This window comes from Hippopotamus amphibius, chromosome 1 (assembly GCF_030028045.1).
Source record: "Hippopotamus amphibius kiboko isolate mHipAmp2 chromosome 1, mHipAmp2.hap2, whole genome shotgun sequence".
NCBI lineage: Eukaryota > Metazoa > Chordata > Mammalia > Artiodactyla > Hippopotamidae > Hippopotamus > Hippopotamus amphibius.
Window position 1 is genome coordinate 32,932,959 of NC_080186.1, and position 21,663 is coordinate 32,954,621.

Below are 21,663 nucleotides of genomic sequence, written 5' to 3' on the forward strand. Positions count from 1 at the left end.
CCCAAATGTCTATCAACAAGAGAACAGATACACAAATTGTGGTGTATTTATGTATTGGAATACCACCTGGCAGTAAAAAAGAATGAACTATTGATAGAATGCTTCTCAAAAACATTATTTTGAGTGAAAACAACCAAATACAAAAGAGTACACACAGTCTGATTCCACTTATGTATTAACTTCAGGAACAGGAAAATCTAACCGATGGTGACAGAAGTCAGAATAAAGGTGAGCGTGAAGACTGACTGTAAGGAAGCACAAGGTAACTTCCAGGGGTGGTAGAAATGACTTTTATTTTGACTGGGGCTGTGGCTACATCGGTGCTTACATTAATTAAAACTCATCAAATTGTATATTGAGATATGTACATTTTACTGTATGTAAATTTTACTTAATTAAAACACACAAAAAAGAAAAAGTATAACCAGTTCAGTGATTTAAAAAATAGAAATTCTACATGGATTAAAGGGTGAAATATAAAGGGCAAATGATAACACTTTCCAAAGACTGAAGCTCCCAGATCCTCTGACATTCCTCCCACTGATCTCTGTGATACCTGACCAATAAGCTATGGTGGAAATGACATTGTGTCAGTTCTGGGCCCAGGGCTTAAAAAACTGACAGTTTCCACTTCTTCTTCCTTGGGACACTCACTCTTGGAACCCAAATGCCATGTATGAGGAGGCAAAGCCACACTGTGGCGAGGTCCATATGGAGAGAAACTGACAGCCAGAGCCAACCCGTCAGCCCTGTGGTGGAAGTAGATCCTCCAGTCCTGGTCAAGCCACCACAGCTGACACTGCAGGGAAGAGAGACCAGCTGCTGCCACCCAGCAATGCCCACACTATGTCAAGCCATGAAGTTTTGTAGTGGTTTGTTGTACAGCAAAAGATTACTGGAACAGACTGTGGTACCAGAAATAGGGTGCTGCAGTAACAAAAGCCCAACACACATGACATTGGCTTTGGGACTGGGAAGCAGAAAGAAGCATAAAAGGCCACAAAAAGAATGTGAGTGAAGCTGAAAGGGCCTTGAATAGAAGCCTGTAAAAGGTCGGGGTCCAAAGACTTTTGTTCATTTTGTAACATCTTTGGTCTGAGGTGGCAATGCTTCCGCCAGAATGAAAGTTGGGGGGTTTTCAGTGAACACTACTGAAATTTACTTCATTAGCCAAAAGCCACAATCACAACCTCTTGAAGATAAGACCTTCTCTACTTTGGGCTTTCTGTACAGCTGCTGTGAGACAATGCCCTTGATATTCTTAAAAATCTTATTGTTTAAGACAGAGACTCTGTGAGACTTGCCCTTAAGATTTTTAGAGGGCCTTTTGGTCTGTAAGAGTCTAGGAAGCATAGTTTTAAATCATTCTGACATCTTAACGAAAGATTTTTATTGTCCCATTCTGGATTTGACTCTTTCTTGATTTAGAATTATTTGCCTTTTGGAGAGACCAGAAATGAGAAGCATTTCCAGACTGTGAGTTCCTGGACTTTTTTATTTGTTATGTTTTTTTAAGCTCATCCCTCTCATCTTACGTTTTTATCATAGGCAGTGAGAAGCCAGGTGGCACTTCATTATTTTGTCTGGAAATCTCCTTATATTTCACTGAGTTCATCAGGTACATTTACTAGTCCCATGTTACTGCAGGTAACAGTGTTATCAGACTTTCCATCACTACCTAGCAGGTGTCTCCTGTCCTCCATCTTCCAGTAAGATTTTCCTCACTTTCCTTTAAGCCCTTACTGACAGCCTCATCAAGACGTTTTAGGCTTCCATTCTCAAGTTTCCAAGAGAATCGTTCTGGCAGAAGCATTGCCAGCTCAGACTAAAAGGGACAGAGATGATACAAAATAAAAAGAATTCTTTGGACTCCCAGCTTTTTACAATCAGGAAGAAGACCGAGAAGGCAACCTCAGGTTTCTAATGGAAAAGGAAGAATGATTCAGAGGACAAAACCAAAGAGCCATGGAAACAACTCCTGGTAAGTAGTACTGGATCTGATTAAGGAACTGGCAACATATGCCCAGCTGGATTTCAGAATTTCTATAAACCAGTGACTGCTATGTGCCTCCAGTTTTTTTTCCCCTTTGAATGAGTGTATCTATAAATTATCCTATGCCTATCCCATCACTGTATGCTGGGTATGTGGGGAGCAGAAAACATGTTTCTTTAGGTCACAGGTCTTCAGTTTGAGAAGAACTACTCTCAAGGAGCTGAGAAACTGCACCTGAGAGGTCTCATCTGCACCTGGGTCTGCTTTAAATAATGAGATCCTAGATCTGGAGCCTGATGTTGTAAAGGGATGAGAACTTTAATGGGGAATCTTGCAAGGGGAAGAATAAATTTCCCAAGTGGGAAAAATGTAAATAACTTATGTCCAGAAAGTAGACTGAAGTGGTTTTAAAATATGGTCCATAATTCTTTGGCCCTCCCCCCATCAAGATGTGGGGTCTACTCCCCTTCTCTTGAATCTGGGGTCTGTGACTGCTTGATCAATAGCATATGATGGGAATGATGCTCTGTTAATTTTGGGGCTCAAGCCTTAAGAAAATGGTAGCCTCCACTTCCTGTCTTTTGGGACACTTGCTCTTGGAATCCAGTCATTCTGGTGTGAGGAAGCGCAAGCTACCTTTTGGAGACATTGGTGCAGAGAAGAACTACAGCCAGCACCAATTTTGTTAGCCGCATGAATGAATCATCATGGAAGTGGATCCTACAGCCCCAGTTGAATCACCTCAACTGATGCTATGTGGAAGAGAGATGAGCTGCCTCTGCTTTAATTTTTATGTATGTATGTATTGGCTGCGTTGGGTCTTCGTTGTTTCATGCGGGCTTTCTGTAGTTGCGGTGAGCAGGGGCTACTCTTTGTTGTGGTGTGTGGGCTTCTCATTGCGGTGGCTTCTCTTGCTATGGAGCATAGGCTCTAGGCACGTGGGCTTCAGTAGTTGTGGCACATGGGCTCAGTAGTTGTGGCTTGAGGGCTCTAGAGCGCAGGCACTGTAGTTGTGGCACACGGGCTTAGTTGCTCTGTGGCATGTGGGATCTTCCCAGACCAGGGATTGAACCCGTGTCCCCTGCATTGGCAGGCAGATTCTTAACCACTGCGCCACCAGGGAAGTCCCTGCTTTAATTTTAATATAGTTGAATATACTGATATTACCTTTTCCAGCAATATAAAGGTTATATACTTTTTCTTTTATAATTTATGCTTATTGTCTTACTTTAAAAATCCTTCCCAATCTCAAGGTCATAAAGATATTTTTGTATATTGTCATGTTTTGGTTTTCTACTGCAACCATGAAATCAGAATTAGAGGCTGTAAAAAAATTTCAGAGAAGGGTCCAGCATGTAAGGAGCTTGGAAGTAGCCACTTCAACCTGACAAGTAAAAAGCTGAACAAACTGAAAAATCAACTATCCTTTTTAGATCCATCAGACAAGTGAGGTCACAGGGCAAACTGCTGCCCCCCACCAAGAGACAGACTGGTGAATACAGAGAATCACAATTTACTAAAAAGAAACCTCCACAGGAACTAGTGCAGAGGTAGGAAAACCTAAACTATAATTGATGAATTGCTGGAAGCCCAGTGGGAACAAGTCTAAGAGTTAAAAACTCCAGGGAGGATCCACTCATGGGGTGGGGAGTCCCATACTCTTTTGAGTTTTACCTCCAGAAGCTCGACCAGGTTTTCACAGCGAATATTGGAGAAAAACCCCCTCATGCTTCCAGCAGGGGGATGGGGTGGGAAGGAGCCATTTAAAAATAAGCATTCTGTCCTTCTTAACAAGGCCTACCCTCAGGAGAAATAATTTTACCAGAACTTAACCTGCTGGGATTTGATCAGAGCCTAACCTACCTGGGGGAAGGGAAATATCCAACTCCAGCCCCCTCCAGCCATCCTGTTCCATCTAAAGTGGGTGAGGGGGACTAAGAACCACTGGTAAAGTTCACAGTCCAAGAGCACAGTCTCACCGAAAGACTGAGACATAATCATAGAACCAAAGAATACTTCTCCTACCCCCATACCTTACCATTATATTACTAAAGGCTTATTTACAACCATTCCTTTTACCCAGTACATTATGTCTGGCTATGAAGAAGAAATTACAAGGTATACTAAAAGGCAAAAAAATGCAGTTTGAAGAGACAGAGCAAGCATTAGAACTAGACTCGGCATAGCAGGGATGTTGGAATTATTAGATTAAAAATTTAAAACAACTATGATTAATATGCTAAGGGTTCTAATGGAGAAAGTGGATGGCATGCAAAACAGATGGGCAGGACTTCCCTGGTGGCACAGTGGTTAAGAATCCACCTGCCAATGTAGGGGACATGGGTTCGATCCCTGGCCTGGGAAGATCCCACATGCCACAGAGCAACTAAGCCCATGCGCCACAACTGTTGAGCCTGTGCTCGCGAGCCCGTGAACCACAGCTACTGAGCCCATGTGCCGCAACTATTGAAACCCACGTGCCTAGAGCCTGTGCTCCCCAACAAGAGAAGCCACCGCAATGAGAAGCCCATGCACCACACTGAAGAGTAGCCCCCACTGGTCTCAACTAGAGAAAAGCCTGCACGCAGTAATGAAGACCCAACACAGCCAATAAATAAATAAATTTATTAAAAAAAAAAAAACAGATGGGCAATGTATGAAGAAAGATGGGAATTCTAAGAAAGAGTAAAAAATCAATGCTAAAGATCAAAAACACTGTAATAGGAATGAAGAATGCTTTTGATGGGCTCAATTAGTGCACTGGACACAGCCAAGGGAAGAATCACTTAACTTGACGAATCTCAACAGAAACTTCCCAAACTGAAAAGCAAAGAAAAAAGAAAACTGAAAAAAAAGCCTCCATCCAGAATAGACTGAGTGTCCAAGAACTGTGGGACAACTACAAAAGGAGTAACATACACATAACGGGAATACCAGAAGGAGAAGAAAGGAACAGAAGAAATATTTGAAGCAATAATGACAGAATTTCCCCAAATTATTGTCAGACACCAAAGCACAGATCCAGGAAGGTCAGAGAACACCAAACAGGATAAATGACAAAAAAAACAAAAAACAAAAACAAACCCCAAACCAAAAAAACTACACCTAGGCATATTACATTCAAAAATGAAGAAAATCAAAGATAAAAAATCTTGACGGATTTCAGAGGAAAAAAACCATCTTACCTATAGAGGAGCAACATTAAAAAATTACATCCTTAGGAACCATGTGAGTAAGAAAATGGGGTGAAATATTTGAAGTGTTGAGAGAAAACACCCATCAACTTAGAATTCTGTACCTTGAAAAATTAAAGTGAAGTTGAAATAACTTTCTCAGACAAAGAAAAACTGATGGCGTTTGCTGCCTGTAGATCTGTCTTGCAAGAAATGTTAAAGGAATTCCTTACAGAGAAGGAAAATATCATAGGTTAGAAACTTGGCTCTACACAAAGAAGAGTATCAGAGAAGGAATACGTGAAGGCAAAATAAGAACTTATTTTTCTCATTCTTTTTTTTTAAGAGGGCCATTTTTAAAGTCTTTATTGAATTTGTTACAATACTGCTTCTGTTTTATGTTTTTGTTTTTGGGCCATGAGGCATGTGGGCTATCTTAGCTCCCCAACTAGGGACTGAACCCGCGCCACCTGCAGTGGAAGGCGAAGTCTTAACCACTGGACCGCCAGGGTAGTCCCCTCATTCTTAACTGATCTAACAGGTAACAGTTTGTTCAAAATAAAAATAGCAACAATGTATTTGTGTATGCTTATGCATATATATATACACACACACAGACTTAAATATACTTATGTCTAAGTGAAATGAATGACAGTATTCATACAAAGGATTGAAAAGAGGAATTATATATTATATCTGTGAAGTTTATAATGTTACTTGAAAATAGACTTGGATTAGTTATAATGTATGTTGTAAACTCCAGGGTAATCATTTAAAAAAGTTAAAAAAGAAATATAACTGATATGCTAAGAAAGGAGAAAAAAATGCAATCAAGTGCTCAGTTAAAACCACACAAGGCAGAAAAAGAGTGGAAGACAAAAACAGGAACAAAATACAAGGGCAAAAAAGTAGAAAACTAACAATTATGGTAGATACTTATCCAAATATATCAACAATCATTTTAGATGTCAATGGTCTAAATACACCAGTTAAAAGAAAGAGATTCTCAAACTGGATCACAAAAACAAGACCCAACTCTATGTTGTTTATAAGAAACCCACTTTAAATATAAAGACACATATAGATTAAAAAGTAAAGGGATGGAGAAAGATATGCCATGCTAACACTAATCAAAGGAAAGTGGGAGTAGCTATATTCATTTCAGACAGAGCAGATTTCAGAGCAAGGAAAGTTACCACAGATAAAGAGGGGCATTACATGATATAAAGGTCAAATATCTAAGAAGACATATTAATCCTTAAAGACAGTGTATGTACCCAACAACAGAGTATCAAAATACAGGAGGCAAAAACTGATAGAACTTGCAAGGAAAAATAGATGAATCCACTATTACAGTTGGAGACTTCGACATCCCTCTATCAGAAATGGACAGATTCAGCATGCAGTAAAGATACTGCTGAACTCAACAGCACCATCAATCAACTGGATATAATTGATATTAGGGATTACTTTACCCAACAACAGCAGAATACATTCTTCTCAAGCTCACATGGAACATTCACCGAGACAGATCACATTCTGCGCCATAAAACACACCTTAACAAATTTAAAAGAACAGAAACCATACAATATGTCTGTTCTTAGACCACAATGTAATTAAATCAGAAATCACTAACAGAAAGATAAGTGAAAACTCCCTAAATACTTGGAGCTTAAACAACACATTTCTAAATAACTAACACATGGGTCAAAGAAGAAATCTCAAGAGAAATTTAAAAACATTTTTAACTAAATGAAAATGAAACTATAACTTATCAAAATTCATAGGATATAGCCAAAGCAATGAATGGAGGGAAGTTTAGAGCACTGAATGCATATACTATAAAAGAAGAAAGATCTAAAGTCAATAACCTAAGTTTCCACTTTATGAAGTTAAAAAAAGAAGAGCAAAGTAAATCCAAAGTAAGCGTAAGAAAATAAATAATAAAAATTAGAGCACAAATCAATGACATTGAAAAGAGGAGATCAACAGAGAAAAATCAATGAAACCAAAAGCTGGTTCCTTGAAAAGATCAATAAAATTGATAAGCCTTTAGATATGCTAATAAGAAAAAAGAGAGATGACAAATTACTAACATCAGATATGAAGGAGATGGATCACTACAGACACATGGTCACTAAAAGGACAAATCTGATAATCTAGATGAAATGGACCAATTAGGTGAAAGATACAATCTACCAAAACTCACACAAAAAGAAAAAGACAATATGAATAGGCCTATATTTATTAAAGAAATTGAATCGGTAATTAATAACTTACCAAAATAGAAAAGCAAGATTTCCTAGGTGGCGCAGTGGTTGAGAATCCGCCTGCCAATGCAGGGGACATGGGTTTTGATCCCTGCTCCAGGAAGATTCCACATGCTGTGGAGCAACTAAGCCTGTGAGCCACAACTATTGAGCCTGTGTGCCACAACTACTGAAGCCCACGCACCTAGAGCCCAAGCCACCACAATAAGGAGCCTGAGCACCGCAATGAAGAACAGCCCTTGCTGTCGCAGCTAGAGAAAGCTCGTGTACAGCATCGAAGACTCAACACAGCCAATAAATAAATAAATAAATAAATAAATAAATAAATAAATAGAAAAGCACCTGGCTCTGATGGATTCACTAGTGAATTCTACCAAACATTTAAAAAATGCATTTTACCAATTATTTATAATCTCTTTCAGAAAACAGACACAGAGAAAAAATTTCTTAACTCATTTTATGAGGTCAGCATTACTCTAATACCAAAAGCAGACAATGACTTCACAATAAAAGAAAATTACAGACCAGTATCTCTCACAAACATAGATGCAAAAATCCTCAAGAAAATATGAGCAAATCGAATTCAACAATATATGAAAAGAATTATACACTACAACCAAATGGGGTTTATCCCAGGTATGTAAAGCTGATTCAACATTTGAAAATTAATGTAATCCATCACATCAACAAACTAAAGAAGAAAATATCACATGATATCAATAGATGCAGAAAAAACATTTGACAAAATCCAAGACCCATTCATGATAGAAACTCTCAGCCAACTAGGAAGAGAGAGAAACTTCCTCAATTTCATAAAGAACATCAACAAAAACCCTACAGCTAACATCATACTTAATGGTGAGAAACTAGAAGCTTTCCCACTAAGATCAGGAACAAGGTAAGGATGTTCCCTCTTACCACAAGTTTTCAACATTGTACTAGAAGTCCTAACTAATGTAACAAGACAAGAAAAGGAAATAAAAGGTGTATAGTTTCAGAAAGAAGAAATAAAACTCACTTTATCTGTAGATGACATGATTGTCTATGTAGAGAATGCAAAAGAACTGACAAAAAAATTCCTGGAACTAACAGGCAGTTATAGCAAGATTGCAGGGTATAAGATTAATATACAAAAGTCAATCACTTTCTTATATAACAGCAATGAATAGTGGAATTTGAAGTTAAAAACAATACCATTTACCTTAGCACCGTCAAAAATAAAATACTTAGGTATAAATCCAAAAAAATATGTACAAGATTTATATGAGGAAATCTACAAAACTACAAAACTCTGATGAACGAAATCAAAAAAGAACTAAATATATGGAGAGATATCCCCATGTTCGTGGATAAGAAAATGCAATATTATCAAGATGTCCCCAACTTGATCTATAAATTCAAGGCAATCGCAATCAAAATCCCAGCAAGTTATTTTGTTGCTATCAACAAACTGATTCTAAAGTTTACAAGGAGAGGCAAAACCCGTGAATAGCCAACACAATACTGAAGGGGAAGAACAAAGATGGAGGACTGACACTATCAACTTCAAGACACTACGGTATTGGTGAAAGAACAGACAAATCAATGGAACAGAACAGAGAGCACAGAAACAGTCCCACACAAATACAGTCAACTGATCTTGACAAAGGAGCAAAGACAGTACAATGGAGTAAAGACAGTCATTTCAACAAATGGTACTGAAACAACTGGATAACCACATGCAAAAAAAGGAACCTAGACATAGACTTTACACCCTTCACAAAAATTAACTCAAAACAAATCACACACCTAGATGTAAAATTCAAAACTATAAAACCCCTAGAAGATAACAGGAGAAAACCAAGATGACCTTGGGTATGCCAATGACTTCAGATATAACACCAAAGGCAAGATTCATGAAAGAGATAATTGATAAGCTGGACTCATTAAAATTAAAACCTTCTGCTCTGTGAAAGACAATGTCAAGAGAGTGAGAAGACAAGCTACAGACTGGGAGAAATTATTTGCAAAAGACATATCTGATAAAAGACTGTTATCCAAATATACAAAGAACTCTTAAAATTCAACAATAAGAAAACAAACAACCTGATTAAAATATGTGGCAAAGTCGTTAATGGATACCTCACCAAAGAAGATACAAAAATGGAAAATAAGCATATGAAAAGATGCTCTATCCTACACGTCATTAGAGATATGCAACTTAAAACAACAAAGAAATACTACTATACACATATCAGAATGGCCAAAATCCAGAACACTGACACCACCAAATGCTGGCAAGAATGTGGAGCAACAAATGAATGCTCATTCACTTCTGGCTGGAATACAAAATGATACAGCCACTTTGAAAGACAGTTTGACAATTTCTTACATAACCAAATATACTCTTACTATGTGATCCACAAATCTCATTCCTTGGTATTTACCCAAAGGAAGTGAAAACACGTCCACACTAAAACCTGCACATGAATATTTATAGCAGCTTAATTCCTGGTTGCTAAAACTTGGAAATAACCAAGATGTCCTTCAGTAGGTGAATGGATAAAGAAACTGCTGGTATAGCCAGACAATGGTATGTTGTTATTCAGCGCTAAAGAAAAAAAAAAAAGCTATCAAGCCATGAAAAGACACAGAGAAAATTTAAATGTATATTATTGAGTGAAAAGGCCAATCTGAAAAGGCTACATACTGAATGATTTCAACTTTATGACATTCTGGAAAAGGTAAAATTATAGAGACAGTAAAAAGGTCAGTGGTTGCCAGAGATTAGTGGGAAGGGAAGAATGAATAGGCATAGGACAAAAGATTTTTAGGTCAGTTAAATTATTTTGTATAATCCTATAATGGTGGATACATGTCATTATATATTTGTCAAAATCCACAGAATGTACAACACCAAGAGAGAACTCTAAAGTGAACCATGGACCTTGGGTGATAATGATGTGTCAATGTAGGTTCATCAACTGAAACAAACGTACTACTCTGGTGGGGGATGTTGGTAATGGAGAAGGCCATGCATGTGTGGGGCAGGAGTATAAGGGAAATCTCTGTATCTCCTGTACCTAAAAAAACCCACCTAGTAAAAAATTCAGAAAACAAAAAAAGAGTTCTTCATAGTAGATGCAAACATCTAAGAGTGGGTAAGTAGAGTGTAAGCATTCCCTAAATGTATGTAAAATCCCTTTATACGGAGCATTTTGCAGAACTGGTTTGCTCAGGAAACCCTTTGGAAAATGCCATTCAAGTAATAAATAGTGATACTTTTTTACAAGCAAAATGCCAGGAACAAGAAACTCAATACAAAGTTGAGAAGATACAGTTGAGGAAAGCTTGAAGAAAGTTGAGCAAAAAGACAAAGAGAATAGGAATAAGCATAAAGAGGGTCAAGAATATAGAGGATGACTTTAGGAGGTTCAACATCGGAATAACATGTATGCGAGGAAGAGTTAATAGGGAAAAAGTGGGAGAAAACCACTGATGAATTTAATAAAGTTTCAAGAAATCAAATAACGGAGTGGGCACACTATGTGTCCACATAGTAGGTAAAGACACTCACATCCTAGGTGAAATTTCAGAATAATGGGGATGAAGAGAAGCTTCAAAGAGAATAAACAGGTTTCACATAAAATTAAAGATATAAATTTAAGAAAGATTATATAGGAAAATAAAGACATGGGAAGGAGTAAACTGGGAATAACACAAAAGAGAGGTGAAAAGGATGTCAAGGAACTCAAAGGGCTCCAGGAGAGATTTCTTTTAGAGTTTGAGATGGACAGAATATAAAACGTGCTTGAACATAAAGATGTATATGGCAGTAAGAGAGTTTAAGGTTGAGTTAATAAGTATATAGCAAAATAAATACATAACAAAGAAATCAAGATTTACTCTAAAACAAAATTTCATACAACAAAGGAAAAGTAATCATAGTACTCTATGGCTCAGTTGAGAATAGCATATAACAAGTTACCATACAAATTACTGAACTTCAATCTAATCAAAATTATAATATCATAATATTAGGATAGGAAAGTATGTGTGGGTGGGTAATGGGCAAGGAGATTAAGAAGAGTTAAATCCTGGGTTGCCAAAAACAGAGAAAAGGAAGAGTTAAACTGTGCTGTCCTTGAAAAATTCCTTGAGCTAAAAAAATAAATAAATAAACATCCATTTACATATATGGAGATAAATAAAAGAATCAGCTAAATTGAAAATGATTGCCTTTGGTGAGAAGAAAATGACGGGGATAAAGGGGTCTGTCTGTTCATATTGTTTTTGTAATAATTCTTGTAGGCCTATTGTTCCTTTAAACTATTAGCATGTATATAACTCTGATAAAAATAGCTTAAAAAGTGTTGTGCAGTTAAAAAAAAACAAAAGGTTGGTAATAAAGGATATAGTGTAGCACACAGCTTTCTTTTTTTTTTAAGCTCTTTATTGGAATATAATTGCTTTACACTCTTGTACCAGTTTTTGAGGTACACCAAGGTGAATCAGCTGTATTTATACATATATCCCCATATCCCCTCCCTCCCTAACAGACAGCTTTCAATCTATAATAGCTTTTATTGTTAACATCTGAAAGGTCTACAATGGTAACTTGGACTAATCGTATCATTGTATAGGCGTGGAAACTGAAGCTCAGAAAAGGAAGTGACATCAAGGTCACACAGAAAGAGCTAAGGTCCAGTCAGGATGGTGAAACAGTGATCAGTCAAGACTGCTATAGCCTGGCCAAAAGCAGGAAACAGGGATACAAAGTCAAGTTGCCACTTTTCCGAGGCTATGAAATTCAGACCAAGGGACGGATTGCCAGCTTAGTGACTCCTAGAAGAGATAGTCTACATCATTTAAATTGAATAGTGAGGCACAGTCATGAAGCTCCCACTGCTATGAATCTTCTAGGTTTTGTTGAAAAGGCATCCAAGGCACCTAAGTGATATTTAGAATGATATGGAGTGAACCAAGCAGGAATATAGGCATTTAGGGGGCATGTTGTGAGGTTGGAAAATGTAATCAATATCTTCATCAAAGTGTTCATTTCTCTCAACTTCCTCATCCACGCAGCTTAGGGGCAAAGCTCCTAAGCTTTGTTCACTAATCTAATGACATTTTTGGACTAAGCAAACCCAGTAATTGGCTAGGGCTAGATGCATAAGACACATTCAGAGAAATCATGTGATAGTACCCTCACTAGAGCTGGAAATAAATGCCACAGGCAGGCTCTGTTGTCTTCCAAAGGTTATTTGGAGAGCAAACTATGGCTGGCCTTCCCTTTAAGTGCTAACATTCTAGGATTTGAGTGGAGACAAATTCAACTCCTAAGAAAAAGACTACCCTAACTTCCATGGGGATCATTCCAATTGCTTAGACTTCCCTAAGAAGATGGAGTATCTACAGAGTAACAAAAGTAGGGTTTCACACATGTATTTTAATTTACACACAAAAAAATGAGTATTGTTCTTTTTAGTTACCCTACTAGAAGGCTGTATATCTACTCTAAAGGGGTAGCTCTTTTAGAGTTACCTTCATATGTAGTCTATGAAATGGGAACAGATATGTACAACCCAGCTGATTACCCACTCACTTCAGTTACCAGATTTTGCTCTGAATCAAACATACACTGAAATACTCTCACAGCACCAAGATTTGCCACCATCAATGATGTTGAAAAAAAATCAGAGCAGTGCCATACATACTTGAGTGGTGGCAGAATTATTATAATGCTGGAAGGGTTCTGGATGGGATCACTAAGGAGGGAGCACCCCAAACTGGCAAGCATGGGTATAATTACAAACTGGGCCAGGGAGCTCCTGGTGCTGGCTCCATGTCCACCCCACCCCCACACCCCAGATCCCCAACTCTGAGTTCACAGAACATCTACCCAAGTTTCTTTGATTGTTTTGACAGACTGGAGGTTTTAACAGAGTGGAGGTTTCTTTGAAGTTATTTCAAATGTCGAAGTTAAAATTTTTTTTTAAAACGTTCTATTTAGATTTATAAATGGACGGGGGCTAATTATTGATGCAGTATAAGAGAAAGTACAGACACTGGGGCCTAGGGCTTGTTGCTGCTAATACTATGATCTGCTCTTACCTGTGGGGGCCTGCATGGCTGAGCTGGGGATGGTGGCAGCATCTTGGGGTACAGTGCTGGTATCCGGTTCAGGGGTGCTGGTTGTTGGTGAGGTGGGTGGTGGGTTCAGCAAAGTCCGAGGTTTCCTCTGTCAAAATGGATGGGGAAAAGTTTGCTACCCATGATAGGTAACTTGTCTTCTCATTCCTCTATTCCTAGCACTTAATTCATGCATGAAACTGAAATACATTTGTGGATGGGTCTATGTTTTATGTTTTTCTTTTAATCGAAGTATAGTTGATTTACAATGTTGTGTTAGTTTCTGGTGTACAGCAAAGTGATTCAGTATGTGTGTATACACACACACACACACACACACACACACACACACACCTGGTCCCTGCCTTTACAACAATAAACCATCTCTTTTGCCTGGAATACCCTTTCTTTTTCAGATTCTTTTCCATTATAGGTTACTACAAGATTTTCAATATAGTTCCCTGTGCTATACAGTAAGACCTTGTTGTTTATTTTATATATAGTAGTGTGTACCTGGTAATCTCAAGCTCCTAATTTATCTCTCCCCTCAATTCCCCCTTTGGCAACCATAAGTTTGTTTTCTATGTCTATGTTTCTGTTTTGTAAATAAGTTCATTTGTATCACTTTTTCAGAAAGATTCCACCTTTAAGTGATATCATATGATGTATATTTTTTACACACAGCATCTTGCCCAAAGCTGCAAAAATTGTAGATGTTTAGTAAATAGTTTCTCAATCTATGTATAAGATTCTGGGCTTCTGTATAGCCAGAGCTTAATTCGCTCTTTTACACTGTATTCAATATTATCATCTGAAGTCCAGGTTCTTTATTAGTTAGACAGAAAAAAGCAAAAAAGGAAAAAAAAATGCTGTGGCTTAAGCCTACTTTGACATTTGTTTCTTTCTTTCTGCTGAAAAGTGGAAACGTCCCTTCTCCTAACTCCACAAACTACTTTCCTCTGCCTAGCTCTTCAGCTTATTACCTGTCATTTCTTGTCTTAAACCTTATACTACAGTAATTTCTAACTATAGTAGTTCTCTAAAAATCTACAGTTTTACCTAGTCCCTGCCTTTACAACAATAAACCATCTCTTTTGCCTGGAATATCCTTTTTTTTTTTTAAATCTTAAAAACATCTGTTTATCCAGGAAGCTTTTCTAGATAAGCTTTACTGTCTCTTTTGTGCTATTTCTGTACTTTGTATTGTTGCATTTGTCACAATGTATTGTCATTATATATTTACACACTGGTGTCCCCTATTAACCTGTGGCTCCTTGAGGGTCTGATACTGTTTACCATTCCTACATGGTACTTGGCATATGATGAGTGTCAATAAATGTGTTTCAATGAAGCATACAGTATAGAATACCAATAATGGGGAAAGTAATAAAAATGATTTGAGAAAAAACTAGTTCCAGGCAGTCTCTGAGGGAGAAAGATCTCAGAAGGTTTTTTCCAACAAACAGTTTTCTAAAAGCCTTTCTGAATGCAAGGAAAACATAACCATTACTGAGATCCAGAAATCCCTTTTTACTAAAGGTCACATGTAGGGTCCACACTGGGAGCTGTATAAACCTCACTGCCTTCTAGGATGGCTTTGCCTATGAAAGCAGTCACGCAAACTCTTATGGAACATTCAAAGCATACATAGGACATGGGTATTTCCTCTCATTTTTTGACACTGCCACAAGTAAAAATCCAAATAAACAATGAGTCAGGGAAGAAAGGAAATACCAGTTCAACTTCATTGAGTTGGTGGTAGGATTTCATGGGGTCCCTGAAGAAACAAACCTGGTGAGTTAGGTTCCCAAATATTGTAGAAAAAAGCAGAAAGATGTAAAACCTTATTACTATTTGAGATAGGTGCATTTACATGTATTATATCTATTCATATATTACCTCAACTTCATTTTATTGGTGAGAAAACGGGGACTCACAGCCTTACTCAAAGCTTTCCCAAAGTCACACAGGTGGTAACGATTGGAGATGAGATATAAATCTAAGGTTTGTCTGGCTTCAAAGCCTATACCCTTGTCACAAGAACACTTTGCTTCAAAAATGAATATGAGGGTTAAATTATATCATGGGTTAAGTAGAGGCATACACACTTACAGGAATAGGCAAAAGGACAGGAAGGAGAATTAGGGAGTCAAATACCAGGCCACAAAATATACTATTAGATGAGAATTACTGCTTTCAAGAGGACTGGAAAAAAAGAGGACTTTGGCTACTATGTTGAGGACTTCCTGAGAAAGCAGAGTTGAGGTAATCATAGAATCATAGTTCTTAGGTTTTGAAAGATCTTAAAGGTTACTTAATCCAACTATCCATCTAATACTACTTCCCACTCCTTCAAACATCCCTCCCAATAGTCATCTGGTACCTGTTGAAATACTTCTAGTGATGGGAGATCACTATTTGTATTCTGAAATAGATTTAACTGTTCCTTTTATGTTGAGACAAAGTCTGTCTGAGTTTCTGCTTATTGGTTCTGGTTCTGTCTTTGAAACCTCAGAGAAAAGTCTTCTCCCTTTTTAATCTAACTGTCAAAGTGCCTTCACATCATCAAAAGCATGACCTCCCTGGCCTTGGAATCTTTAGAGCCTTCAGCCTCTTCTCCACAACATGAGAATGAGAAGAGGGTAATGGAGACAGAAATGAATCAGGACCGGGGTTATGGGTTAATGGTAATAGATCAGGAGCATTATGTATTACATAGAAGGATCAGGATGTGATATCAAGAATTCAAAACCAACAAATAAGAGATAATCTCAACTGGAACATCATCACTAAGACCAATCATCCATCCATCCATGCACCTTGCATATAATGAACATTTCCCAAGAGGCTGAGATACAGGGCAGGAGAAAAACAGAAGAAAAGACTAGGTTCCTGAACTTGAGGAGCTTATATTCTAGAAGGAGTGAGGTTAGCTAGAGCTAATAAACAAAACAAATCCAACCAACCAACCAAACCTAGGGAAGAACTTACGAAATTGAATGGAATGCCTAGGGAGAACTGGGTATCATTTCCACACTGGAACTCAGGCAGTCTAGTTTGGGAGGGAGCTGCAGAGAAATTCCCTGAGAGTTAGGAAGTGCATGGAGAAAGAACGTGATGCCAAAGGAAGCCCTAGAGAAGCAGCTGAGGAAGTTTCACATCAATGGTTTCCCTAGGTAAGATATGCATGGAGAATTGGTCAGGACTAAAAGGTGGTACTTTCAGTAACAGTGCTCAGTGAAGCTCAACCCAGCAGTCTTTTCCTACACCAGACGTAAGTGTTAGCTCCCTCAGGAAATGTGAGAAAGTGAATATGTGGCAGGGCAGCAATGACCTTAGAACTAGATGATCCGGAGACCCATCTCTGTAGCCTTTGCCATTTATTAGCTATGTGACCGCAGGGAAGTCATTTCACACCTCTAAGTCTCAGTTTACTTGACTAATAACATTAACACTACTCATCTCCAAGGGTTTTGTGAAGATCATGTGATATGTAACGGTGTCAGGTACAGAGTCTGATACGTAGTAAATATTCAATAATTTTCTTTCTTTCTTCTTCTTCTTTTTTTTTTTAAAGGAAGGTACCAGGACAGAAAAAGAAATATATTTACAGAGTCAGTTTTCTCTTTCTGTTCACATACCTGGGCATCCACTCTGGGTAGGTTAAAAACAATCAGGGGCAGGGCCTTCCATCTACAGAAGATATTAGACCAGAATTCCTATGAATGTGACTTTTAAAGTAAAAATTTGTTTCTTATCCATACTATCTTACCTCTAACATTACCAACTTTCAGGTAAGTAGCTAAAGTAGGGATGACAATATAGGAGGTTCTTCTTAAAAGCATACACGAGGTGGAGAATAGGGCCAGACACATCCCTTTCTAAGATGGATGGATATGGATGTTACCCCTTTATAACCACATATCCCTTGCTGGCAAACCCACATTTTTACCTACCTTACTGCCAGGTTTGGGACCCCTCTTCTTTGGGAATTTCAAAGGTTCAGCTGACTTGGATGGGGTAGAGATGGGATGGGGAATTAGGGGCTTGGGTGTCCGGCCCCGCTTCTTTCCTGGTTTACGCCCCCTCTGCCCTGGTTGATGCTCCAAGACAGTTTTGGTGTTGCTGTGGATGCTGGGCTTCTCAGTGTTCACATCAGATGCAGGATAGGGATTCTTTGGAATCACAACTGCAAGAAAAAGACTCATTCTAACACCCCCTCCTCCCACCTGCATTCCCATCCCAGCCAGAGGGGAAAAAAGACATTCTACTTCTGCTTGGATAGTTTTATCTCAGGAAGCTAGTTTCTTGGCATCTGGCCTAAATGTCAGAGAAGAATTGAATTTAGATTGGCCAGAATTGGAAGTTTTAATTATTTCTGGCAGATGCAGAAAAAAATTAAGTTTTTCTCCCCAAGGAATCTAGTTAAAGCATATAAGCAACCAGAGGCTCAGAGATGGAATGGATCTTAGAAGCCTACAATCTTCTCCTGCTAAGAAGGAAGATCTGAGGCTCAGAAGAGGAAATGATGCCTTCCCTAGGTTACACAGCTAGTTGGGATAAGGACTTATGTTTTGAAACTGGGCCCTGACAACCAAATCAGGGATTTTCTATATCTATTTACTTAAAATTTTAGTGTGATTATTGCAGTGAGGAGTAGTGAAACACATGGAAATACATACATCTGATAGCATCTTTCCTTACCTTAAAAATCTTTGCTCTATATTACCTTTAAAGTAAAGTTCAAATTCTTTATTCTGATTTCCAAAGACTTTTGTGACTTTGCCCCTGCCTTGCTCTCCACTTATGTCTGATGTCATTTCCTATCACCCACCCCCATGTTTTAGCTCCAGTTTTCTGAACAGCAATTCATTCATATATGTTGAGTTCTCTATTCTTCCTGGTCAGACATACATCAATACTCAGTTTTCAATATTCAGCTCCAGGGCCACCTCCTTACTGAGGTCTTGTCTGGCTAGTCCCAGCTCCATCAGTACTCCACCTGCTCCAAAAACATTCTGTAGACACCTATGTTAGAGTATTTCAATTTTACTCCAATCATTCTTCTCTTTAATTGAGAATTCTTCAAGGTAAGGGTATCTAATTCATTCCACGAAGTTGCTAAACACTTATTACAGGCTATGCACTATTTGAAGCCCTAGGGTAGAACAGTGAACAAAACAAACATAGTTTTCACTCTCATGGAGCTTACCTCCTAGTGGGGGGACAGAAAATAGGCAAATAAATATACAATATAATGTCATATAAGCATTATAATTAAAACTAAAGCACGGTAAGGAGACAGAGGGGTGAGGAAAGTCCTCTTTGAGGAGGTGACATTTGCACAGAGCTCCCAAATGAAATAAAGACAAACCTTATGAAGCTCTGAGGAAAGAGCCCTCCAAGTAGAGGGTATATAACAAGTGCAACGATTGTGAGATGGGAACATGTTAGTATGTTTGAGAAATGGAAAGGAGGTCAGTATAGCTGGAATTGAGTGAGCAAAGGGGAGAGTGGTGGGAGATAAGGTTAGAATGGGAGTAGCAATAAGATTGTGTGGGATTTTGCAGACCATGAAAATGAACCCAAACTTATTTTAAGCCTGAAGGGAAGCCACTGGAGGGTTTTGAGCAGGGGAGTGATGGGGTGTACTTAAAAGGAACACTTTGCTCCTCTGGGAGGGGAGGGGACAAGAGTAGAACTAGGGAGACAAGTTAATAAACTAATTACAGTGGGTAGGCAGAAGATGGTATTTCTTGTGCTTCCAGGTAGGATATAAGAGATCATGACAGTGTAACACTGCTGATACAACAACTAGAAAAAGTCAGATAAATTATTTTAAAAGACATTGCATTGTTGAAGAAATCATGAGGATTAGATGAACTGGAATTCTAGATCTGGGTGGAGAGGGTTTCTGAAGTAGCTGACACTGTTTTCTTCCTAAGGGCATCTGCCAAATTTGGGCATGAATTGACAGCCAGTCTTGTCCACTGGAGGAAAGAGAAATCAGAGGCGCTCTTTGACAGATTGGAACTTGAGGAGTTCATGTGTGTGGCCAATTTTTCCCGTGGGCCACCTGCTGAGTTATAAGCTTACATGTTGGAGATGCAAAGCTAGGCTGAGAGCTGCTAAAGAGGCAGAGTGAAAACTCTTGTAATCTTGTGATTTGACGAGACAAGGTCCCACTAGAAGAAAGACATCTACCTCTAACACAGCTATACCCTCTTCAAGATAAATGCCATATTTTGAAATTGTAAGGACTGAAAGTTCAAAGAACCAAGCCCCAAACTTCTCAAGGGTAGGACAATCTCTTGTGGTTTTTCAGGACTATGAAGATGGAGCCACATTATGTTCTCAGTCGAGAGCCCAAGAGGGCCAAGGTCCAAGGAACAGAGATATAAACCATAGGTACAATTCAGATCTGAACTAGCTCAATCCATGATTAGACTGAGGGGATCAGGCCCTTATCCTATTAGCCTACAGGAAAGAGGAAAGGAAGAATTCTTTCTGATGGAAAATGTCAGCTGGATTCTTAACAGTTTTTTTATATAAAATATCCAGTGTGTGCGTGGCTGTGTGCCTGCATGCCTGCGCGTGTGTGCGCGCGCGCGTGTGTGTGTGTGTGTATGTATGTATGTATATATACATGACATAAAAAGAGGCAGGACTTCCCTGGTGGTGCAGTGGTTAAGAACCCGTCTGCCAATGCAGGGGACACAGGTTCGATCCCTGGTCAGGGAAGATTCCACATGCCGTGGAGCAGCTAAGCCTGTGTGCCACATCTACTGAAGCCAATGTGCCTAGAGCCCATGCTCCACAACAAGAGAAGCCACTGCAATGAGAAGCCTGTGCACTGCAATGAAGAGTACCCCCACTTGCCACAACTTGAGAAAGCCCGAGCACAGCAGCAAGGAGCTGATGCAATCAAAAAACAGAAAAAAAAAAAAAGAGGCAGAACAATGTGACTGGTAATCAAGAAATATACAGACAACAGAAGACTCACAGACTCATGTATGATTCAGATAATGAAACACAGACATTAAAATAACCATAATTAATATGGTTTTAAAAAGTAGAGGAAATATGAACAAAATGTAAGAAAAGATAAATAATACAGGAAACTGTAACCTATATAAAAATTAAATGGACATACTAGAATAAAAAATATATTAAAAATTAAGAACTCATTGAATAGATTTAAGGGCAGATAAGACCCTGCAGCAGAGTTAATGCATTTGAAGGAAAATCAATAGAAAACATGCAAAATGAAGCAAAAATATGGAAAAAACAGATTAGAGCATTAGAGACATGTGGGCACAGTCAAGAGACCCAAAATATGACTAACTATAATCCCACTGAGAGAAGACAGAGAGAATGAGGTAAAAGTAATACTTGAAGAAAAATGAAAAACAAGCTCAGCAATCCGCAAGCAGCAAAAATACAAAAAGAAAAAAAAGAAAAAAAAAACCCCCAAACTATACCAAAATACATAACTGTTAAACTGCAGAAAATAAAATACATAAAATACAAGTGAAATGAAAGACAAGGATAAACTTTTAAAAGCAGTTAAAGAAAAAAAGATTACTGTCACAGAAGCAACTGACTTTTTAATAGAAACTATGAAAGCAAGAAGCAATAGTTTTAAAGGGCTAGAATATATAAATTGCCAACCTAGAGTCCTATGTCCAGTGAAAATATCCTTCAAAAATGAAGGTGAAATAGTACGGAAGCAACCTAAGCGTCCATCAACAGATGAATGGATAAAGAAGATGTGATATAGAGAAGTAGATAAACAGATAGACAGAAAGAAAGAAAGAATGGAATACTTCTCAGCCATAAAAAACAATGAAATTTTTGCCATTTGCAGCAACATGGATAGATTTGGAAGGCATTACGCTGAGTGAAATAAGTCAGACAGAGAAAGACAAATACTGTGTGATATCACTTATATGTGGAATCGAAAAAATACAACAAACTAGTGAATAAAACAAAAAAAGAAGCAGACTCACAGATATACAGAAGAAACTAGATTACCAGTAAGGAGAGGGAAGGGGGGAGGGGCACTATAGGGATGGGGGGAAAAAGAGGGTTACTATGGGATTATAAGAAATCATC

The 21,663-nt window shown here is 38.3% G+C and overlaps 1 protein-coding gene and 1 long non-coding RNA gene across 12 annotated transcripts in view; one reads left to right on the forward strand and one right to left on the reverse strand.

Annotated features, from left to right (window-relative positions):
* Nucleotides 1-21,663, reverse strand: part of SCMH1 (Scm polycomb group protein homolog 1) — a 191,779-nt gene that overhangs the window by 24,846 nt on the left and 145,270 nt on the right. For 10 of the 11 annotated variants that reach the window (XM_057707191.1, XM_057707195.1, XM_057707137.1 and 7 more), the window contains 2 exons: nt 17,505-17,737; nt 13,531-13,657 (listed from right to left, as the gene is read on the reverse strand). The exons of the other annotated variant lie outside the window; for it this stretch is intronic. In XM_057707191.1, coding sequence (XP_057563174.1) covers nt 13,531-13,657; nt 17,505-17,737 — 360 coding nt within the window. The remainder of the gene's footprint in view (nt 1-13,530; nt 13,658-17,504; nt 17,738-21,663) is intronic. 11 annotated transcript variants of the gene reach the window in all.
* LOC130835575 (uncharacterized) overlaps nt 1-21,663 on the forward strand; it is a 35,253-nt gene that overhangs the window by 4,102 nt on the left and 9,488 nt on the right. Inside the window, exon 2 of the long non-coding RNA XR_009048984.1 lies at nt 186-262. This is a non-coding gene — a long non-coding RNA (uncharacterized LOC130835575). The remainder of the gene's footprint in view (nt 1-185; nt 263-21,663) is intronic.